The 18,490-nt window shown below is 51.9% G+C and overlaps 1 protein-coding gene across 1 annotated transcript in view; it reads right to left on the reverse strand.

The window, feature by feature from the left end:
• The window catches only part of LOC122116220 (testis development related protein), a 32,634-nt gene that overhangs the window by 3,139 nt on the left and 11,005 nt on the right, over window positions 1-18,490 (reverse strand). The window contains exon 2 of the mRNA XM_042689884.1: window positions 68-171. Coding sequence (XP_042545818.1) covers window positions 68-171 — 104 coding nt within the window. The remainder of the gene's footprint in view (window positions 1-67; window positions 172-18,490) is intronic.

Here is an 18,490-nt window from a genome sequence, read left to right on the forward strand (position 1 = left end):
ACCACAGCTACCTCTGCCACCTCCCGGTGACTTCCTCCCCTCTGGAGACAGACTGCTGATGACTTACACTTTGGACTTGGGAGATTTGCATCTCTCGAGCAGATGTTCTTTGTCCTCTTTACTAAACAGAGAAGTTCCTTCCTTCCAGCCTCGGAAACCTGCGCCCTGAACCTGATGAAAGGTTAAAAGAAGTGTCAAACTGGCATAGTGAATCTACAGATGCGCTTCCGGCTCCCGTGAACGATGAGGATCGTAATTTCAGGTGTCTGTGACTGAGGACACCCTAGAGCACAGGCAGGCACCTGGATGGTGGCATATGTGACCGTCCAGGCTGCACGCTGCGTGGCGTGGCGGAGGGCTGCCCTGGGGCCAAGCACAGCACAGCATGTTCAGGAGCCAGTGTCACAGTTACGATCACCACTATTCCTGGGTGCTGACCTTGGATGGTGAAGACGGTGCCGTGGACCTGGCCACACCACCCCACCAGACCCGTGGTCACACGCAGTGCTGAGAGGACTGACCAGGATGTCCTGGCAGGGCACAGCACTGCACGGCACTATTCACGCCCACCGCAAACCTCTTCACACCTGCACACACCACCATCCTAACCACCCGTGCCTGCCCCGAGGAGCCACGTCCGTCCTGTGAGACACTCGCCACTCATCATGCTGACAAGTTGCAAACAACAAGGCTTCTGATCTGATGAAGCTTCTGACACAAGTAGAAGTCGATCTCTGACACGTGGGATCCCAACCCTAGAGAAGGAGGCCATGTCAGGGAGATGGCTTCTACCATCCAGAAGGGCATTCTCAGCCCCAGGGACTGCTCACTTCCTTTAGACTCAGCACTGCAGAGACTAAACTTGCCCCTGGCCTCCACAGAAACCAAATGTTGAGAAGAATGTGGATGCTGACCAAATGATTTAATTGGTATTTCACTTAAGACCTCACAATATTCTACAATTAATGGCACATGGGATCTGTTAAATACCATAACAGGAAGAAAAGATCAACGAAGTAGCTCTGTGACAGCCACCCATCAGCCCTGCTGGGCTGGTTTGGAGTGGGGAACTATCATGGACAGCTATGTTAAGAGTATGTTGCAACGGAACAAAAGAAATATAGAAGAAACCAGTTCTGAACATTCAATATCAAGACAGCAATGACACAGGATCCAGTGTGAAGCCCAGTGTGCGGAGAGAGGTGTAGAAAGAGAGCGCGAGCGAGGACCACAGTGCCCACCCTTCCCTCCTCAGGCAAGAGCCCTGTCCACACATCTGGACAGAGGTATGTCCTCTGAGAGGTCAGCTTCTCAAGCCTGCTGGGGTCAAGATCACAGACACTACACCCAAAGACACTCCAGTGCCAGAAAGCACAGGCCTTACGGCCCACTAGCCACACTAGGTGCTGCGTGGGCCCTGAGTCCAGTGCCAGTCTAACATTTCAGGTCTCTACATGGACCTAGCTGGTGACACAGGTTAGGAGAAGTCTGTGAAAGGCTGGTGCAGACACCACACTTTTAGGGAAGCTCTTTCTGAAGTCCCCGGTGTTCTCTGGTCTGGGGCATGTGACGGGGACCAGCATCTCAGCCAGTCATACTGCACCAGCACAGCTGCTCAGGACCAGAGGTCTACTCCCACTTTTGCTTCTCTATCTACTCATATCCAGCCCTTGACCGTAAGGAAATCCTTACTGGGAATTTACCCACATCTCATACAGACTCCCACAAGGTCTGGGAGACTTTGTTCCCCTCTATTCCCATGCCCTCCTTCATTTAGCAAATGCTCCTCCCACCAAGGGGTTTGCATATCTTGTGTGACATCAAATCTGCTTAGCTAGATGGGTTTCACAGGGTTCATTAAATTTACATTCTGTTAGCTTTAGCTGACAGGAGGAGCAGAACAGACTTCAGGCAATGTGGCCTGATGAATGCCCACAACTGACAGGGGAGCCACGCCTGCCCTGGGCACCGACCAGACAGCACGAGGGGCCCAGGACCTGCCGGGGAGCCACGCCTGCCCTGGGCACCCACCAGAGAGCATTAGGGGTGGAACCCTAACCACCCAGAGTGCTTCTGAGGGACAGCTGATTCTGAGTCCCAAGATGAGTAAGAGCTCTCAACTCCTTGAGTATGTCTACTGAAAACCCGTCATGAACTGAATCATTGATGACACTCAACAAACCAGGATGAATTCAGCCACAGATCCTTATGCAGACTAACTCTACCAACACAAAAGCAGTGGAGCACCTCCAACAGCCCTTTCAGTCCCGGTTTCTGACCCTCTGCAGACACCCATGCGCCACTGCTTGAACTAAGAACACACCATCTGAACACATCGTGTTTCTGTGAGGCGCAGTAGCTTCGCTTCCTCCCTTCTCACAGTGCACAGCTGAGACATGCCACACCTTGTGTTCAACTGGTGAAGAGAGCTTGGGAAGCATCTCAGAGCTCTGACAAGCCCCACGCCACTCCACGGCCTATACGGACACTTCCATTTACAGGACTGTGCACCCTTTGCCCAGTGGGCATCCTGTGCCCCCAGCTCGAAGCAGTGCCCAGCTTGTCTTAATCTTCCCACAGCCTGCCCCCCAGCTCAGGGTTCAGATGATTCCCCCAACTTACACTGTGTCCTACAGGTATAGGAATCTCCCTCATGATAGCTCAACCCCGGATATCCCTACAGCTCTGCCAGAGTTGTGAGGATCCAAGACCCCACTTAGCAGGCAGGTCCTGGGTCTGTCTTGATGCTCACTGGGAAACAAGAAGGTGAAAGGCATTCAAAGGTTGTATCCTCAGTGCAAGCTGATAGTGCAGTGAAGCCTGGTGAGCAGCAATGAATGACTATAGACAAATGCTTCATGCCAGATGCCACTCCTTCATGTGGGCCTCCCCACAGTGTCTACAGAAGGTAAGTAAGAAACTTCACGATGGAGAAGCACTGCCTGCCCGGCAGATATGGCTAAGCAGGAAGCTGATCCTAACAGTCCAGACATGTGCCCAATGCAGGCCTTGGTGGGTCACACCAGGACCCACCAACATGGTTCTTCTTCTGGGGATCCTCTCTGTAGCTGCACTTTGGGAGGTACAAAAAACTCAAATCCCATCCTGGGAGCATGGAAAAAAAATCAAGACTAGAAAGGGGTGCCAAACAAATATAGTAATGGTGTGAGTGCCACGGAGATAGCCCACAGCAGTGAGAAAGTAAGTTCAGCACAGAAGGTGTAAACCTTTGTCTTTCCCAGTAACTCTTCAGTTGCAAAAAGGGCTCTGTGCTCCACGTAGATACCCATGAAAACTGGGTGCCAGTGGCTTACGCCTATAATCCTAGCTATTCAGGAGCCTGGGATCTGTGGACTGAGCTTCAAAACCAGCCCAGGCAGAAAGGCCCAGGAGACCCCTATTTCCAATTAACCAGCAAAAAGCTGGAAGTGGTATAGCTCATGTGGCCGAATGCCAACCTTGAGCTAAGAAGCCAAGCGAGGGCTCGGAAGGTGGCTCAGTGGTAGAGTGCTTGCCTTGCATGCCAGAGGCCCTGGGTTCGATTCCTCAGCACCACTTAAGCAAAAAGAAAAAAGCCGGAAGTGGCGCTGTGGCTCAAGTGGTAGAGCGCTAACCTTGAGCTGAAGAGCTGAGGGACAGCACCCAGGCCCAGAGTTCAGGTCCCATGACTGGACCCCCCCCCCCAAAATAAATAAATAAATAAATAAATAAATAAAAAAGAAGCCAAGCGAGAGGAAAAGAGCCTAGAACTGCAACAAAATAAGGACTTCCATGACGTGCTGGGAAGGAAGCTCTGCAGACGAGGGTCTGGCCTCATGCATGCCCTTGCCACACATGCCCATGTAAACCCTCACTGAGCATGGCCCATGCGCTCTCACGGTACACACCCCCACACACACCTTCACCGTACTGTACATACTACCCACCACATTGAGTGACTTGGTCACCGTCCCATGTCAGACTGACTGTCACGGTGTTAGTGCTTACCATCAAGTGACCTTTACTGTACCTTAGTAGCAGCCCAAAGTACAAGAGTCGTGATGCTGCAACTTTGTTATGTCTAACAGTTGTTCTCTGTCTCTTATTTTGTCTGATTTGCACTGAGTTTTACCATTGGTGTGTATGTACAGAGAGAGTGTGCATAGGGCTTGTTACTATCTGCAGTTTCGAGGATATTAGAGGGTGAGTAAGGGGGAAGGAGATGAAGGAGACACATGCCAAAGGGCTATGGCCCCTGCCACTGACATGCCACACCCAAGAGCTAAACACATCCTGGGCCCGGCCCTGCCACATCTGCTCCAAAACCTTTTCTAGAGAAGACCTATGTTGAGAGCTGGCTGCAAAGAGGGGCTAAGCTGTGTCTTGAAACTTCTCTGCACAAAAGGTTCTAAGGTGGCACTGGTTATGGAGGAACCAGCAGAGTGTCAGTCCCAAAGAGGTCTGCCAGCGTCCCATTCTGTACCGTGACGTGACTGTCACCATGAGCCCGTCACTGCCAGCGTCCTGCTCTGTACGTGACGTGGCTGTCACCATGAGCCCGTCACTGCCAGCGTCCTGCTCTGTACGTGACGTGACTGTCACCATGAGCCCGTCACTGCCAGCGTCCTGCTCTGTACGTGACGTGACTGTCACCATGAGCCCGTCACTGCCAGCGTCCTGTTCTGCTCTGTATGTGACGTGACTGTCACCATGAGTCCGTCAATGCCAGCATCCTGTTCTGTACGTGACGTGACTGTCACCATGAGTCCGTCACTGCCAGCGTCCTGCTCTGTACGTGACGTGATTGTCACCATGAGTCCGTCACTGCCAGCGTCCTGCTCTGTACGTGACGTGACTGTCACCATGAGTCCGTCACTGCCAGCGTCCTGCTCTGTACGTGACGTGACTGTCACCATGAGCCCGTCACTGCCAGCGTCCTGCTCTGTACGTGACGTGACTGTCACCATGAGTCCGTCACTGCCAGCGTCCTGTTCTGTACATGACGTGACGTGACTGTCACCATGAGCCCGTCACTGCCAGCGTCCTGCTCTGTACGTGACGTGACTGTCACCATGAGCCCGTCACTGCCAGCGTCCTGTTCTGCTCTGTACGTGACATGATTGTCACCATGAGCCCGTCACTGCCAGTGTCCTGTTCTGTACGTGACGTGACTGTCACCATGAGCCCGTCACTGCCAGCGTCCTGCTCTGTACGTGACGTGACTGTCACCATGAGCCCGTCACTGCCAGCGTCCTGCTCTGTACGTGACGTGATTGTCACCATGAGTCCGTCACTGCCAGCGTCCTGCTCTGTACGTGACGTGACTGTCACCATGAGCCCGTCACTGCCAGCGTCCTGCTCTGTACATGATGTGATTGTCACCATGAGCCCGTCACTGCCAGCGTCCTGCTCTGTACGTGACGTGACTGTCACCATGAGCCCGTCACTGCCAGCGTCCTGTTCTGCTCTGTACGTGACGTGACTGTCACCATGAGCCCGTCACTGCCAGCATCCTGTTCTGTACGTGACGTGACTGTCACCATGAGCCCGTCACTGCCAGCGTCCTGCTCTGTACGTGACGTGATTGTCACCATGAGCCCGTCACTGCCAGCGTCCTGCTCTGTACGTGACGTGACTGTCACCATGAGCCCGTCACTGCCAGCGTCCTGTTCTGCTCTGTACGTGACGTGACTGTCACCATGAGCCCGTCACTGCCAGCCACAGGTAAGATGTACTGTGCTGTCCACTTGCAGCCATGTGGCATCTGACAGGATGCAAGAAGCAGCAGGGAGGTGCCTGTCCAAAAGCTCTGACAACCTTATGTGTAATAAGTCACTCAAGTTATCGAGAGAATGGCTACTGTGGAGAGATTCAGGCATCTGGGTTGGTTGTGAAACCAAATCCAAAGCACTTTTCTCAGACAGATGTATCAAACTACTGAGAAATTGCTCGTGAGACTTTGTCCAGCTCAGAAGTATGAGTGCAAAGGATGGTAGAGCAATGTTTCCTACCACTGCCCTTTCAGAGCAGGCATGGAGGCCGCGCTGGGCCCGCACAGGAGGGGCTGCCCCTCCAGCTCCTGTCCACCAATAGGGACCATTGGAGACACTGGCACACACCACAATGTGTCCAAGATCCATTCATCTTGCTTTCCCTCTTCCCACCTCTCTCCCTCCCACATATACAAACACAAAACCAACTACCATGGTACTCTGAATCACATCAATCCCCATGTCTAGGATCTCTCTCTCTCTCTCTCTCTCCCTCTCTCTCTCTCTCTCTCTCTCTCTCTCTCTCTCTCTCACACACACACACACACACACACACACACTCAGCAGCCAGTTGAGATCCTCAGGCAAACCAGGGGCTGGGGATTCTGATGTGGAACCTGGAAAGACACCTGATGTCCAACAGCTCTGGGGCCTGTGTGTGGTCACGTGTGTGCTCTCATCTGACACCTCCCGTCCCATGAGGTCTAGGGAAGGTAAGTCTTCACTATGGAGAAGAATTGAAGACCTGGGGAGTCACAGGCAAGACCATGTTCTAGCATTCTTGCACATGCACAAGTCTCTCCGTGGACACCCCGGGCTGCGGCCGGGAAGCACTGATGACCACAGTGCGTCTCACCAAAGGCCAACAGCAGAGAGACGAGAGATGCCTTCTCAGTCCTCCTGAAGCACAGCAGAAAGGCAGAGTGCTTCCAGTGGTAACATTGGCTCAGGAGCACCCACACCCCAAGTCAAATCTGCCAGAGCACCTTCAGCACCACATGACCAGGCCTCCTCCCTCAGCCTCCCTGCAGCTGACAGCCTACCCTGAGGTGGCTCTGCCAGTCAGGAAGGCAGTGTGGACAGTGGCCGGCCGTACTCACCCAGAGGCAGGGGCGGGCAGAGGACAGGAAGGTGAGCAATCGCTGAGCAGATGTAAGTGTGTCAGAAGAGGACCACGGACAGCAACAGCAAGAGGGAAGAGCAAAGCAAAGCAGACCCCAGAAGATCTCAGGGCAGAGACATGGCACCAACCTGTCCAACAAGATGCACAAGAATGGCTGGGAGCTAACGACAGATGGGGTGTGCTCAGCACCAACACCAAGACAGAGCAGAAGCTTCTCCAAGACCCACACTGCACTTTGTACTGGTGAAGGCCAGAGCCCCAAGGAGAGGAGCAGGGGGTGGCAGGGAAGATCCCCTTGAAACAGAGCATGACACTGGTGAAAATGGCTGTCTAGAATTCTGTTCTATAGGAAAGTGTAAAGGGAAAAATGACAACCAAGTGGCAGCCATGCTTGTAACCCTCCCAGCTCAACCTCTTTAGAAAGTAGATCTATCTGTAATCCATAGGAAGCACTTACCCAGAACCTCCGTGAAGAAGAAGGCTACAAACGGCAGACACTGAAAAGAGATTTCCTTTTGTGGAATTATTAAACAGCACCATTCATACGGTGTCCAGGCCTGCAGGGGCCAGTCCCATGCACACGGTGTCCAGGCCCGCAGGGGCCAGCACCATGAATATGGTGTCCAGGTCCCGTGCACACGGCGTCCAGGTCCCATGCACACGGTGTACAGGTCTTGTGCACACGGTGTCCGGGTCCCGTGCACACGGTGTCCAGGCCCGCAGGGGCCAGCACCACGCCCTACACACATGGCATTTGGGTCCACAGAGTGCAGAGCCATGCACAACATGCATTTCCTGTCCCCTCCAGGTGTGTGCAGTTCTAACATACCTCACAGCATGTGTTTATGGTACTAGCAAACATGGGCAACTTCGAGCTATCAAGGCCTTTGCCCGACGTGTCTGCCATAGAGAAACTGGCTGTCAGGGCCCCAGACAGTTCTGTCTCTCAGGAGGTGCACTCGGCCCTCAGAGGTGCCTGCCCTCCAGGACTTCTGTAACATACATCTTCCCAGCACAGTGGGGGAGGGCCTGAGAAGGCTCCACTGCTGCCTTAATGCACGTAGTCGACGTGCACACTGAGATGATATTTTCTTTTCCTTCATTTTTTCTCGTTTAACAGGAATGCAGCAGAAAGATTTACTAGGTGAATTATGAAGCAGGGGGTGGGGGAGGTGGGAGCTAGCAGAGGGGGCACTCAGCACACAAGCTGAGAACAAGTTGTCCAGGAGACTGCGGCCCTGCCACAGACCCTGCAGCAGCATGCACCCACCCACCCCAAACAGCCTGTGGACCAGGAGAAGCCACTGGTGCAGACAGACTGCCAGTTCACAGTCTGAGTTAGCCGCTTCACCTCTATCGTTTATCTCAAAGCTCCCAGTGTACACGTGTAGATGGCACATCATAAACCTGCACTCACAAACAAGGGCAAGACAATTGCTAGGACGGGCAACTTGGTTCTCTGCTTACATACATGTTGGACTCAGATCCCACTAATCCACACAGAGTTTGATAGCTTTCCTCTAAGTCATTTCCCATTCACAGTGTTCTACCTCATGACCTTTTGAAGTAAATCTATTTGAAAACTAAATGGCCAGTTGCTATTAATGACAATTACTTATTTGTCGTGAGGAAAACATTTCACACATCGTGTGTGTGTGTGTGTGTGTGTGTGTGTGTGTGTGTGTGTGTGAGTGAGTGTGTGTGTGTGAATGTGTGCACGTGCACTGAGGCTGGAACTCAGGGCCTCTTGTCTGGCTTTGTACTCTGCCAATGAGCCATACCTCTACATCTGGATTTTTGCTGGTTAACTGGAAATATGAATCTCATAAGCTTTTCTTCACAGGCTTTCTTCAAGTTGTGATAATCAGATCTCAGTCTCCTGAGGAGTACAGGTATGAGCCATAAGTACTGGCCCACATATCAAATTTTTTGTTTTTGGTAGATTGTGGGGCTTGAACTCTGGTCCTGGGTGCTGTCCCTGAGCTCTTTAGCTCAAGGCTAGTGCTCTACCCCTTGAGCTACAGCGCCACTTCCAGTTTTCTGGTGGTTTATTGGAGATAAGAGTTTCACGGACTTTCTTGTCCGGGCTGGCTTTGAACCACGATCCTCAGATCTCAGCCTCCTCAGTAGCTAGGATTACAGGCATGAGCCACCAGCACCCAGCTTACATATCAAATTTTTAAACAAAGCAATTTATTGAAATAAAAATTAACTTTTAGCCTTAAGTTGTATTAAGGTTCCTTAACTTTTTTTTTTTTTTTTTGCTGGGCAGGAAAGTCCATGAGACTCTTATCACCAATAAGCCACCAGAAAACTGGAAGTGGTGCTGTGGCTCAAGTGGTAGAACACTAACCTTGAGCTGAAGAGCTGAGGGACAGCACCCAGGCACAGAGTTTAAACCCCACAACAGATAAACAAATAAAAAATAAATAAATGTTTTAACCTCTTTGGCTGGGCTCCTTGGTGGCTCAGGTCTGCAATCCTAGCTACTCAAGAGACTGAGATCTGAGAATCAATATTTTAAGATAGCTTGGGCAAGAAAGTATGTAAGACTCTTACCTCCAACTGAGCACCAAAAAAATCCAGATCAAAGGTCAAGTGGTAGAGCTAGTCTTGAGCAAAAAAGTTTAGGGACAGTGCCCAGGGCTGAGTTCAAGCCCCAGTACTAGCACCAAATACAACAAAAAATAGACCAAAATAAATGACTTAATACTCAATTTATGCAACCAATATATATTATAACCCTCACAAAATCTTCTATGCCTCATACAAACAAAGATATAGTAATTTGGAATTACTAATACAATCTAAAATCTAAAGCATAGACTGCCTGCCTACTACAAACGGATGTACACACCTGACAGAGCGCACAGGCACCCTTCTACAGCTATTCCTTTGTTCACAGGCATCCAGGAGGATTACCGCATAAGGACATTAACTGCTCTGCATCGACCACACACACCACAGCCATGGAGCAATAAGTCCACTTTAATTGCCAATTCACTGTGCTAACCCTCCTGTAAACTAGGCTGGAGAGGTCTCAACAAGAGAGCCCCTGTAAACTACTTAAAATGTTGAAGGTGCTTAAAATGCCTCTTTTTTTTTTCTTTTGGTCATGGGGCCTGAACTCTGGGCCTGGGCACTGTCCCTCAGCTCTTCACCTCAAGGCTAGCACGCTACCACTTGAGCCACAGCACCACTTCCGGCTTTTTTCTGTTTATGTGGTGCTGAGGAATCGAACCCAGGGCCTCATACATGCAAGGCAAGCGCTCTACCCCTGAGCCACCTTCCCAGCCCCTAAAATGCCTCTTATTAAAAACAAAAACAACAGCTGGAAAGAGCAATCTCAGTGAAGAGACCTACTCCTTTAATTTTACCAATCAAAACCTAAAGTACCCACACGACAAGCTGAAGTTAAGTTGTTAGAATTGCTTGATGGGCCAGATGTTGGTGGCTCATGCCTGTCATCCTAGCTACTGAGGAGGCTGAGATCAAAGCCAACCTGGGCAGAAAAGTCCATGAGACTCTCAGTCCAAAAAACCACCAGAAAAACTGGCACTGTGGCTCAAGTGGTAGCATGCTAGCCTTAGCTGGAAAGCTCAGGGACAGAGTCCAGGCCCAGAGTTCAAGCCCCACAACCGACAAAAGAAGAATTTCCTGATGGGAAGTTTTACCTTTGCATTTTATTGCTGATTCTTAAAAATAACTTGGGAGGTGCTGCCTCGGCCAGGTGTCCGTCCACTGCTGCCATCTCCTGGCCGGGCCCATTCTTGTTCCTGGGTCTCTGTTCTTCGTAGGCTCCCTCCCACTCCTTCACTTCAAGGAAAAACAAGTTACTGTTGCATAGGTCTCTGTATAACACAGCTGCCCTTTAGTGCATGTGTGCTGTTCCTGGGGACTGAACCCAGGGCTTGGGCACTGTCTGTGACCTGTTTTGCTCAAGGCTAGTGTTCTACAACTTGAGCCTTAGCTCCACTTCCTGCAACTGCCCTTTGTTTAAGAAGCAATTTTCCAAAATAAAACAATATTTTAAAAAACCCACTAAAGCATGAGATGTGAGGGACAAGGTGAACCTAAACCCGTGTAACATCCACCTCCCCTATTATGTCGACATCTCTTCAATCACAGCCAAGGGAGAGACAAGCTACTACAAACTTACATGGTCAATAATCAATACTTCATGAGACTTATTCAATCTGCAAAAATTACTAACAATGGGGTAAACAGCCTCAAACTCAAATTCTAGGTCTATGGGCTTGGAAAAGGAACACTGGCTGGAGGCAGTCACAATCTACCCAGAGGTAGCCAGGACTCTCCTCTCCTCGCCCCCTCCATGTTTGTCCCCTCCCCATGCCAGGTCCTAGGCTTTTCTATTCCCCTATGAGGCAGAAGGAGCAGATTCAGGCCAGTGCTCAAGTAACTACAACGCCATACTGCCCCTGTTGGTGTGGGAAGGATGGTTCAGGGTGAAGACCCAGAACCAAAGACATAGAGAAGAAAATCCCTGGCAACTTTTAGAAGTAAGAAGCTTGAGGAAGTGACCACTCCAGTCACTGTTGCAATCGTACAGAGATCACGTGAGCAGAGAGGGTAAAGAGGCACAGGCTTGCTGGGCAGCAGCACAAGCGGTGGTTCCCAGCCGTCCCAAGGCTGCAAGGGCCTGTGACTGCACCCTCAAGAGAAAAGTTGGGAGGAAGAGGTGAACGGCAGCCTTGAGCAGAAGAAGCTAAGTGAGACTGGGGCCCTGAGTTCAAGCCCCATTACACACACACACACACACACACACACACACACACACAACACACACACACACACACACACACACACCCTCAGGCCAGCCTTACCAATCCCTCTCTTCTCCCCCAAGGCCAACACCAACTTCTTGGCAGCACCACGCAAGGAGACAGGACCTCCTAGCCACCAAAAACACAATGCACACTGGGATTGGGCAAAAAATAACATAAAAATGCATATGCCTCTACTGAATTTGACCTTTATACTTTAGGGGAGTCTAATGTTACAGAAATTATCATCATCCAACCACCACATGAAACACAAACTCTAGAAAAGACAGCACATTTGATAACAGGCAATCTGGAGCCACCCTCTCCACAGTGACGGGGAAATCTGTGAACCCCAGCAACTGGAACAGGGCATCGGGTGAAAAAGAGGAACCACGGTACTCTGAGGTACAGAGGGCATGGGAGGTGGCACCGATGGCCACAGCCTGGCCACAGCCCGCACTGCCCATTGCCTCGGGCCAACAAGAAGTCAGCGTTTCAGGCTAACTTTCAATGGTTACAAACAGCATATGATAAACAAACATCATTACAGAAATAAGCCTGGCTGACTTCAGTAAAAGATAAACCCAGAGAGGAAAAAAGGTCCAGTTTCCTGACCTTAAAGCAATCAATTGAAACTGCTGGAAGATGATGGGTTAGAGGAAGCAGGAGGAGTACATGGTATCTCAAAGGCAGAAGCAGAGAACAGGAGAAGGAAACCCAGGCAGGACAGCAGCTATAGTGCCCAAAGGGCTTGGAAAAAAGAAGACCCTCACACGGCCACACCAACACAGGGAAAGGTCATGAGCTCTCACTGTAAACACCTTGGAGAGCACAAAGAGTAATCCTTCAGCATCCTGGAGCCCAAGCTACCCACAGACCAGAATTCCTGGTCCCCCAGGCCCCGACCTGCCACATCCAGGGTAGAAGGCTGCACACAGCTGAGCGACCAGCAAGGCAGCCGCAGCCTTACACTACGCTCTTTCATAGTTTCCTGCACTCTTCTTCTTCTTTTTTTTTTTGGGGGGGGGGTCAGTCGTGGGACTTGAGCTCTGGGACTGGGTGCTGTCCCTCAGCTCTTGAGCTCAAGGTGAGCACTCTACCACTTGAGCCACAGCACCACTTCCGGCTTTCTAGTGGTTTGCTGGAGATAAGAGTCTCATGGACTTTCCTTGCCCGGGCTGGCTTTGAACCATGATCCTCAGATCTCAGCTCCTAAGTAGCTAGGATGACAGGCGTGAGCCACCAGTGCCCGGCTTCCTGCACTGTTCTGATGTTTGCACATTTGTCTAAACAGTTCACTGAGGGCTTCACTTAACAGACTAAACCACATACTGGTTATTCCAAGTGGCAGCTGGCACACTTGGCCTTCCTGGAGCCTTCCCCCACATATGACACATGGACTGCTTCATTTTCCTTGGTATTCCCCCTGAGTGAGACAGCACCACTCCCATTATAACACCAGGCCCACAGCCATAAGCAAGGATTGTCAAACACCTCTCCAGGAAACAATACTGTTACATAGTGACAGACAGAGACTCCTCACCAACACAGATCCACCTGACAGACATAACCCTCACCAACACAGCTCCACCTGACACAGACCTCTCACCAACACAGCTCCACCTGACAGACACAAACCATTCACCAACACAGCTCCGCCTGACACAGACCCCTCACCAACACAGCTCCACCTGACAGACACAATCCATTCACCAACACAGCTCCACCTGACAGACACAGACCCCTCACCAACACAGCTCCACCTGACAGACACAACCCTCACCAATACAGCTCCACCTGACAGACACAACCCTCACTAACAAAGCTCCACCTGACAGACACAGACCCCTCACCAACACAGCTCCACCTGACAGACACAACCCTCACCAACACAGCTCCACCTGACAGATACAACCCTCACCAACACAGCTCCACCTGACAGACACAACCCTCACCAACACAGTTCCACCTGACAGACATAATCCTCACCAACACAGCTCCACCTGACAGACACAGACCCCTCACCAACACAGCTCCACCTGACAGACACAGACCCCTCACCAAAACAGCTCCACCTGACAGACACAATCCTCACCAACACAGCTCCACCTAACACAGACCCCTCACCAACACAGCTCCACCTGCCAGACACAACCCTCACCAACACAGCTCCACCTGACAGACACAACCCTCACCAACAGAGCTCCACCTGACAGACACAGACCCCTCACCAACACAGCTCCACCTGACAGACACAAACCATTCACCAACACAGCTCCACCTGACAGACACAACCCTCACCAACACAGCTCCACCTGACAGACACAACCCTCACCAACACAGCTCCACCTGACACACCCAACCCTCACCAACACAGCTCCACCTGACAGACACAAACCTCACCAACACAGCTCCACCTGACAGACACAGACCCCTCACCAACACAGCTCCACCTGACAGACACAGACCCCTCACCAAAACAGCTCCACCTGACAGACACAATCCTCACCAACACAGCTCCACCTGACACAGACCCCTCACCAACACAGCTCCACCTGCCAGACACAACCCTCACCAACACAGCTCCACCTGACAGACACAACACTCACAAACACAGCTCCACCTGACAGACACAGACCCCTCACCAACACAGCTCCACCTGACACACACAACCCTCACCAACACAGCTCCACCTGACAGACACAACCCTCACCAACACAGCTCCACCTGACACACACAACCCTCACCAACACAGCTTCACCTGACAGACACAACACTCACCAACACAGCTCCACCTGACAGACACAACCCTCACCAACACAGCTCCACCTGACAGACACAACCCTCACCATCACAGCTCCATCTGACAGACACAACCCTCACCAACACAGCTCCACCTGACAGACACAACTCTCACCAACACAGCTCCACCTGACAGACACAACCCTCACCATCACAGCTCCACCTGACAGACACAACCCTCACCAACACAGCTCCACCTGACAGACACAATCCTCACCAACACAGCTCCACCTGACAGACACAATCCTCACCAACACAGTTCCACCTGACAGACACAATCCTCACCAACACAGTTCCACCTGACAGACACAATCATCACCAACACAGCTCCACCTGACAGACACAACCCTCACCAACACAGCTCCACCTGACAGACACAATCCTCACCAACACAGCTCCACCTGACAGACACAGACCCCTCACCAACACAGCTCCACCTGCCAGACACAACCCTCACCAACACAGCTCCACCTGACAGACACAACCCTCACCAACACAGCTCCACCTGACAGACACAACTCTCACCAACACAGCTCCACCTGACAGACACAACCCTCACCAACACAGCTCCACCTGACAGACACAATTCTCACCAACACAGCTCCACCTGACAGACACAGACCCCTCACCAACACAGCTCCACCTGACAGACACAACCCTCACCAACACAGCTCCACCTGACACAGACCCCTCACCAACACAGCTCCACCTGACACAGACCCCTCACCAACACAGCTCCACCTGACAGACACACACCATTCACCAACACAGCTTCACCTGACAGACAGAAACCATTCACCAACACAGCTCCACCTGACAGACACAAACCATGCACCAACACAGCTCCACCTGACACAGACCCCTCACCAACGCAGCTCCACCTGACAGACACAAACCATTCACCAACACAGCTTCACCTGACAGACACAAACCATTCACCAACACAGCTCCACCTGACAGACACAAACCATTCATCAACACAGCTTCACCTGACAGACACAAACCATTCACCAACACAGCTCCACCTGACAGACACAACCCTCACCAACACAGCTCCACCTGACAGACACAGACCCCTCACCAACACAGCTCCACCTGACAGACTCAGACCCCTCACCAAAACAACTCCACCTGACAGACACAACCCTCACCAACACAGCTCCACGTGACAGACACAGACCCCTCACCAACACAGCTCCACCTGACAGACACAGACCCCTCACCAACACAGCTCCACCTGACAGACACAATCCTCACCAACACAGCTCCACCTGACAGACACAACTCTCACCAACACAGCTCCACCTGACAGACACAACCCTCACCAACACAGCTCCACCTGACACAGACCCCTCACCAACACAGCTCCACCTGACAGACACAAACCATTCACCAACACAGCTTCACCTGACAGACACAAACCATTCACCAACACAGCTCCACCTGAGAGACACAAACCATTCACCAACACAGCTCCACCTGACAGACACAAACCATTCACCGACACAGCTCCACCTGACAGACACAATCCTCACCAACACAGCTCCACCTGACACAGACCCCTCACCAACACAGCTCCACCTGACAGACACAGACCCCTCACCAACACAGCTCCACCTGACAGACACAACCCTCACCAACACAGCTCCACCTGACACAGACCCCTCACCAACACAGCTCCACCTGACACAGACCCCTCACCAACACAGCTCCACCTGACAGACACAAACCATTCACCAACACAGCTTCACCTGACAGACACAAACCATTCACCAACACAGCTCCACCTGACAGACACAATCCTCACCAACACAGCTCCATCTGACAGACACAATACTCACCAACACAGCTCCACCTGACAGACACAGACCCCTCACCAACACAGTTCCACCTGACACACACAACCCTCACCAACACAGCTCCACCTGACAGACACAACCCTCACCAACACAGCTCCACCTCACACACACAATCCTCACCAACACAGCTCCACCTGACAGACACAATCCTCACCAACACAGTTCCACCTGACAGACACAATCCTCACCAACACAGCTCCACCTGACAGACACAACCCTCACCAACACAGCTCCACCTGACAGACACAATCCTCACCAACACAGCTCCACCTGACAGACACAACCCTCACCAACACAGGTCCACCTGACAGACACAACCCTCACCAACACAGCTCCACCTGACAGACACAATCCTCACCAACACAGCTCCACCTGACAGACACAATCCTCACCAACACAGTTCCACCTGACAGACACAATCCTCACCAACACAGCTCCACCTGACAAACACAATCCTCACCAACACAGCTCCACCTGACAGACACAAACCCCTCACCAACACAGCTCCACCTGCCAGACACAACCCTCACCAACACAGCTCTACCTGACACAGACCCCTCACGAACACAGCTCCACCTGACAGACACAACCCTCACCAACACAGCTCCACCTGACAGACACAGACCCCTCACCAACACAGCTCCACCTGACAGACACAACCCTCACCAACACAGCTCCACCTGACAGATAAAACCCTCAACAACACAGTTCCACCTGACAGACACAGACCCCTCACCAACACAGCTCCACCTGACAGATACAATTACACCAACACAGCTCCACCTGACAGACACAAACCCCTCACCAACACAGCTCCACCTGACAGACACAGACCCCTCACCAACACAGCTCCACCTGACAGACACAACCCTCAACAACACAGCTCCACCTGACAGACACAACCCTCAACAACACAGCTCCACCTGACAGACACAACCCTCAACAACACAGCTCCACCTGACAGACACAATCCTCACCAACACAGCTCCACCTGACAGACACAACCCCTCACCAACACAGCTCCACCTGCCAGACACAACCCTCACCAACACAGCTCCACCTGACAGACACAACCCTCACCAACACAGCTCCACCTGACAGACACAACCCTCACCAACACAGCTCCACCTGACAGACACAATCCTCACCAACACAGCTCCACCTGACACAGACCCCTCACCAACACAGCTCCACCTGACAGACACAATCCTCACCAACACAGCTCCACCTGACAGACACAGACCCCTCACCAACACAGCTTCACCTGACAGACACAACCCTCACCAACACAGCTCCACCTGACACAGACCCCTCACCAACACAGCTCCACCTGACAGACACAAACCATTCACCAACACAGCTTCACCTGACAGACACAAACCATTCAACAACACAGCTCCACCTGACAGACACAACCCTCACCAGCACAGCTCCACCTCACAGACACAGACCCCTCACCAACACAGCTCCACCTGACAGACACAGACCCCTCACCAACACAGCTCCACCTGATAGACACAGACCCCTCACCAACACAGTTCCACCTGACAGACACAATCCTCACCAACACAGCTCCACCTGACAGACACAATCCTCACCAACACAGCTCCACCTGATAGACACAAACCCCTCACCAACACAGCTCCACCTGACAGACACAACCCTCACCAAGACAGCTCCACCTGACAGACACAGACCCCTCACCAACACAGCTCCACCTGACAGACACAGACCCCTCACCAACACAGTTCCACCTGACAGACACAATCCTCACAACACAGTTCCACCTGACAGACACAACTCTCAACAACACAGCTCCACCTGACAGACACAACCCTCACCAACACAGCTCCACCTGACAGATACAACCCTCAACAACACAGTTCCACCTGACAGACACAGACCCCTCACCAACACAGCTCCACCTGACAGATACAATTACACCAACACAGCTCCACCTGACAGACACAAACCCCTCACCAACACAGCTCCACCTGACAGACACAGACCCCTCACCAACACAGCTCCACCTGACAGACACAACCCTCAACAACACAGCTCCACCTGACAGACACAACCCTCAACAACACAGCTCCACCTGACAGACACAACCCTCAACAACACAGCTCCACCTGACAGACACAATCCTCACCAACACAGCTCCACCTGACA

The sequence above is a fragment of the Dipodomys spectabilis genome, unplaced genomic scaffold (genome assembly GCF_019054845.1).
Source record: "Dipodomys spectabilis isolate Male_0828 unplaced genomic scaffold, ASM1905484v1 ptg000128l, whole genome shotgun sequence".
Classification (NCBI taxonomy): Eukaryota; Metazoa; Chordata; class Mammalia; order Rodentia; family Heteromyidae; genus Dipodomys; species Dipodomys spectabilis.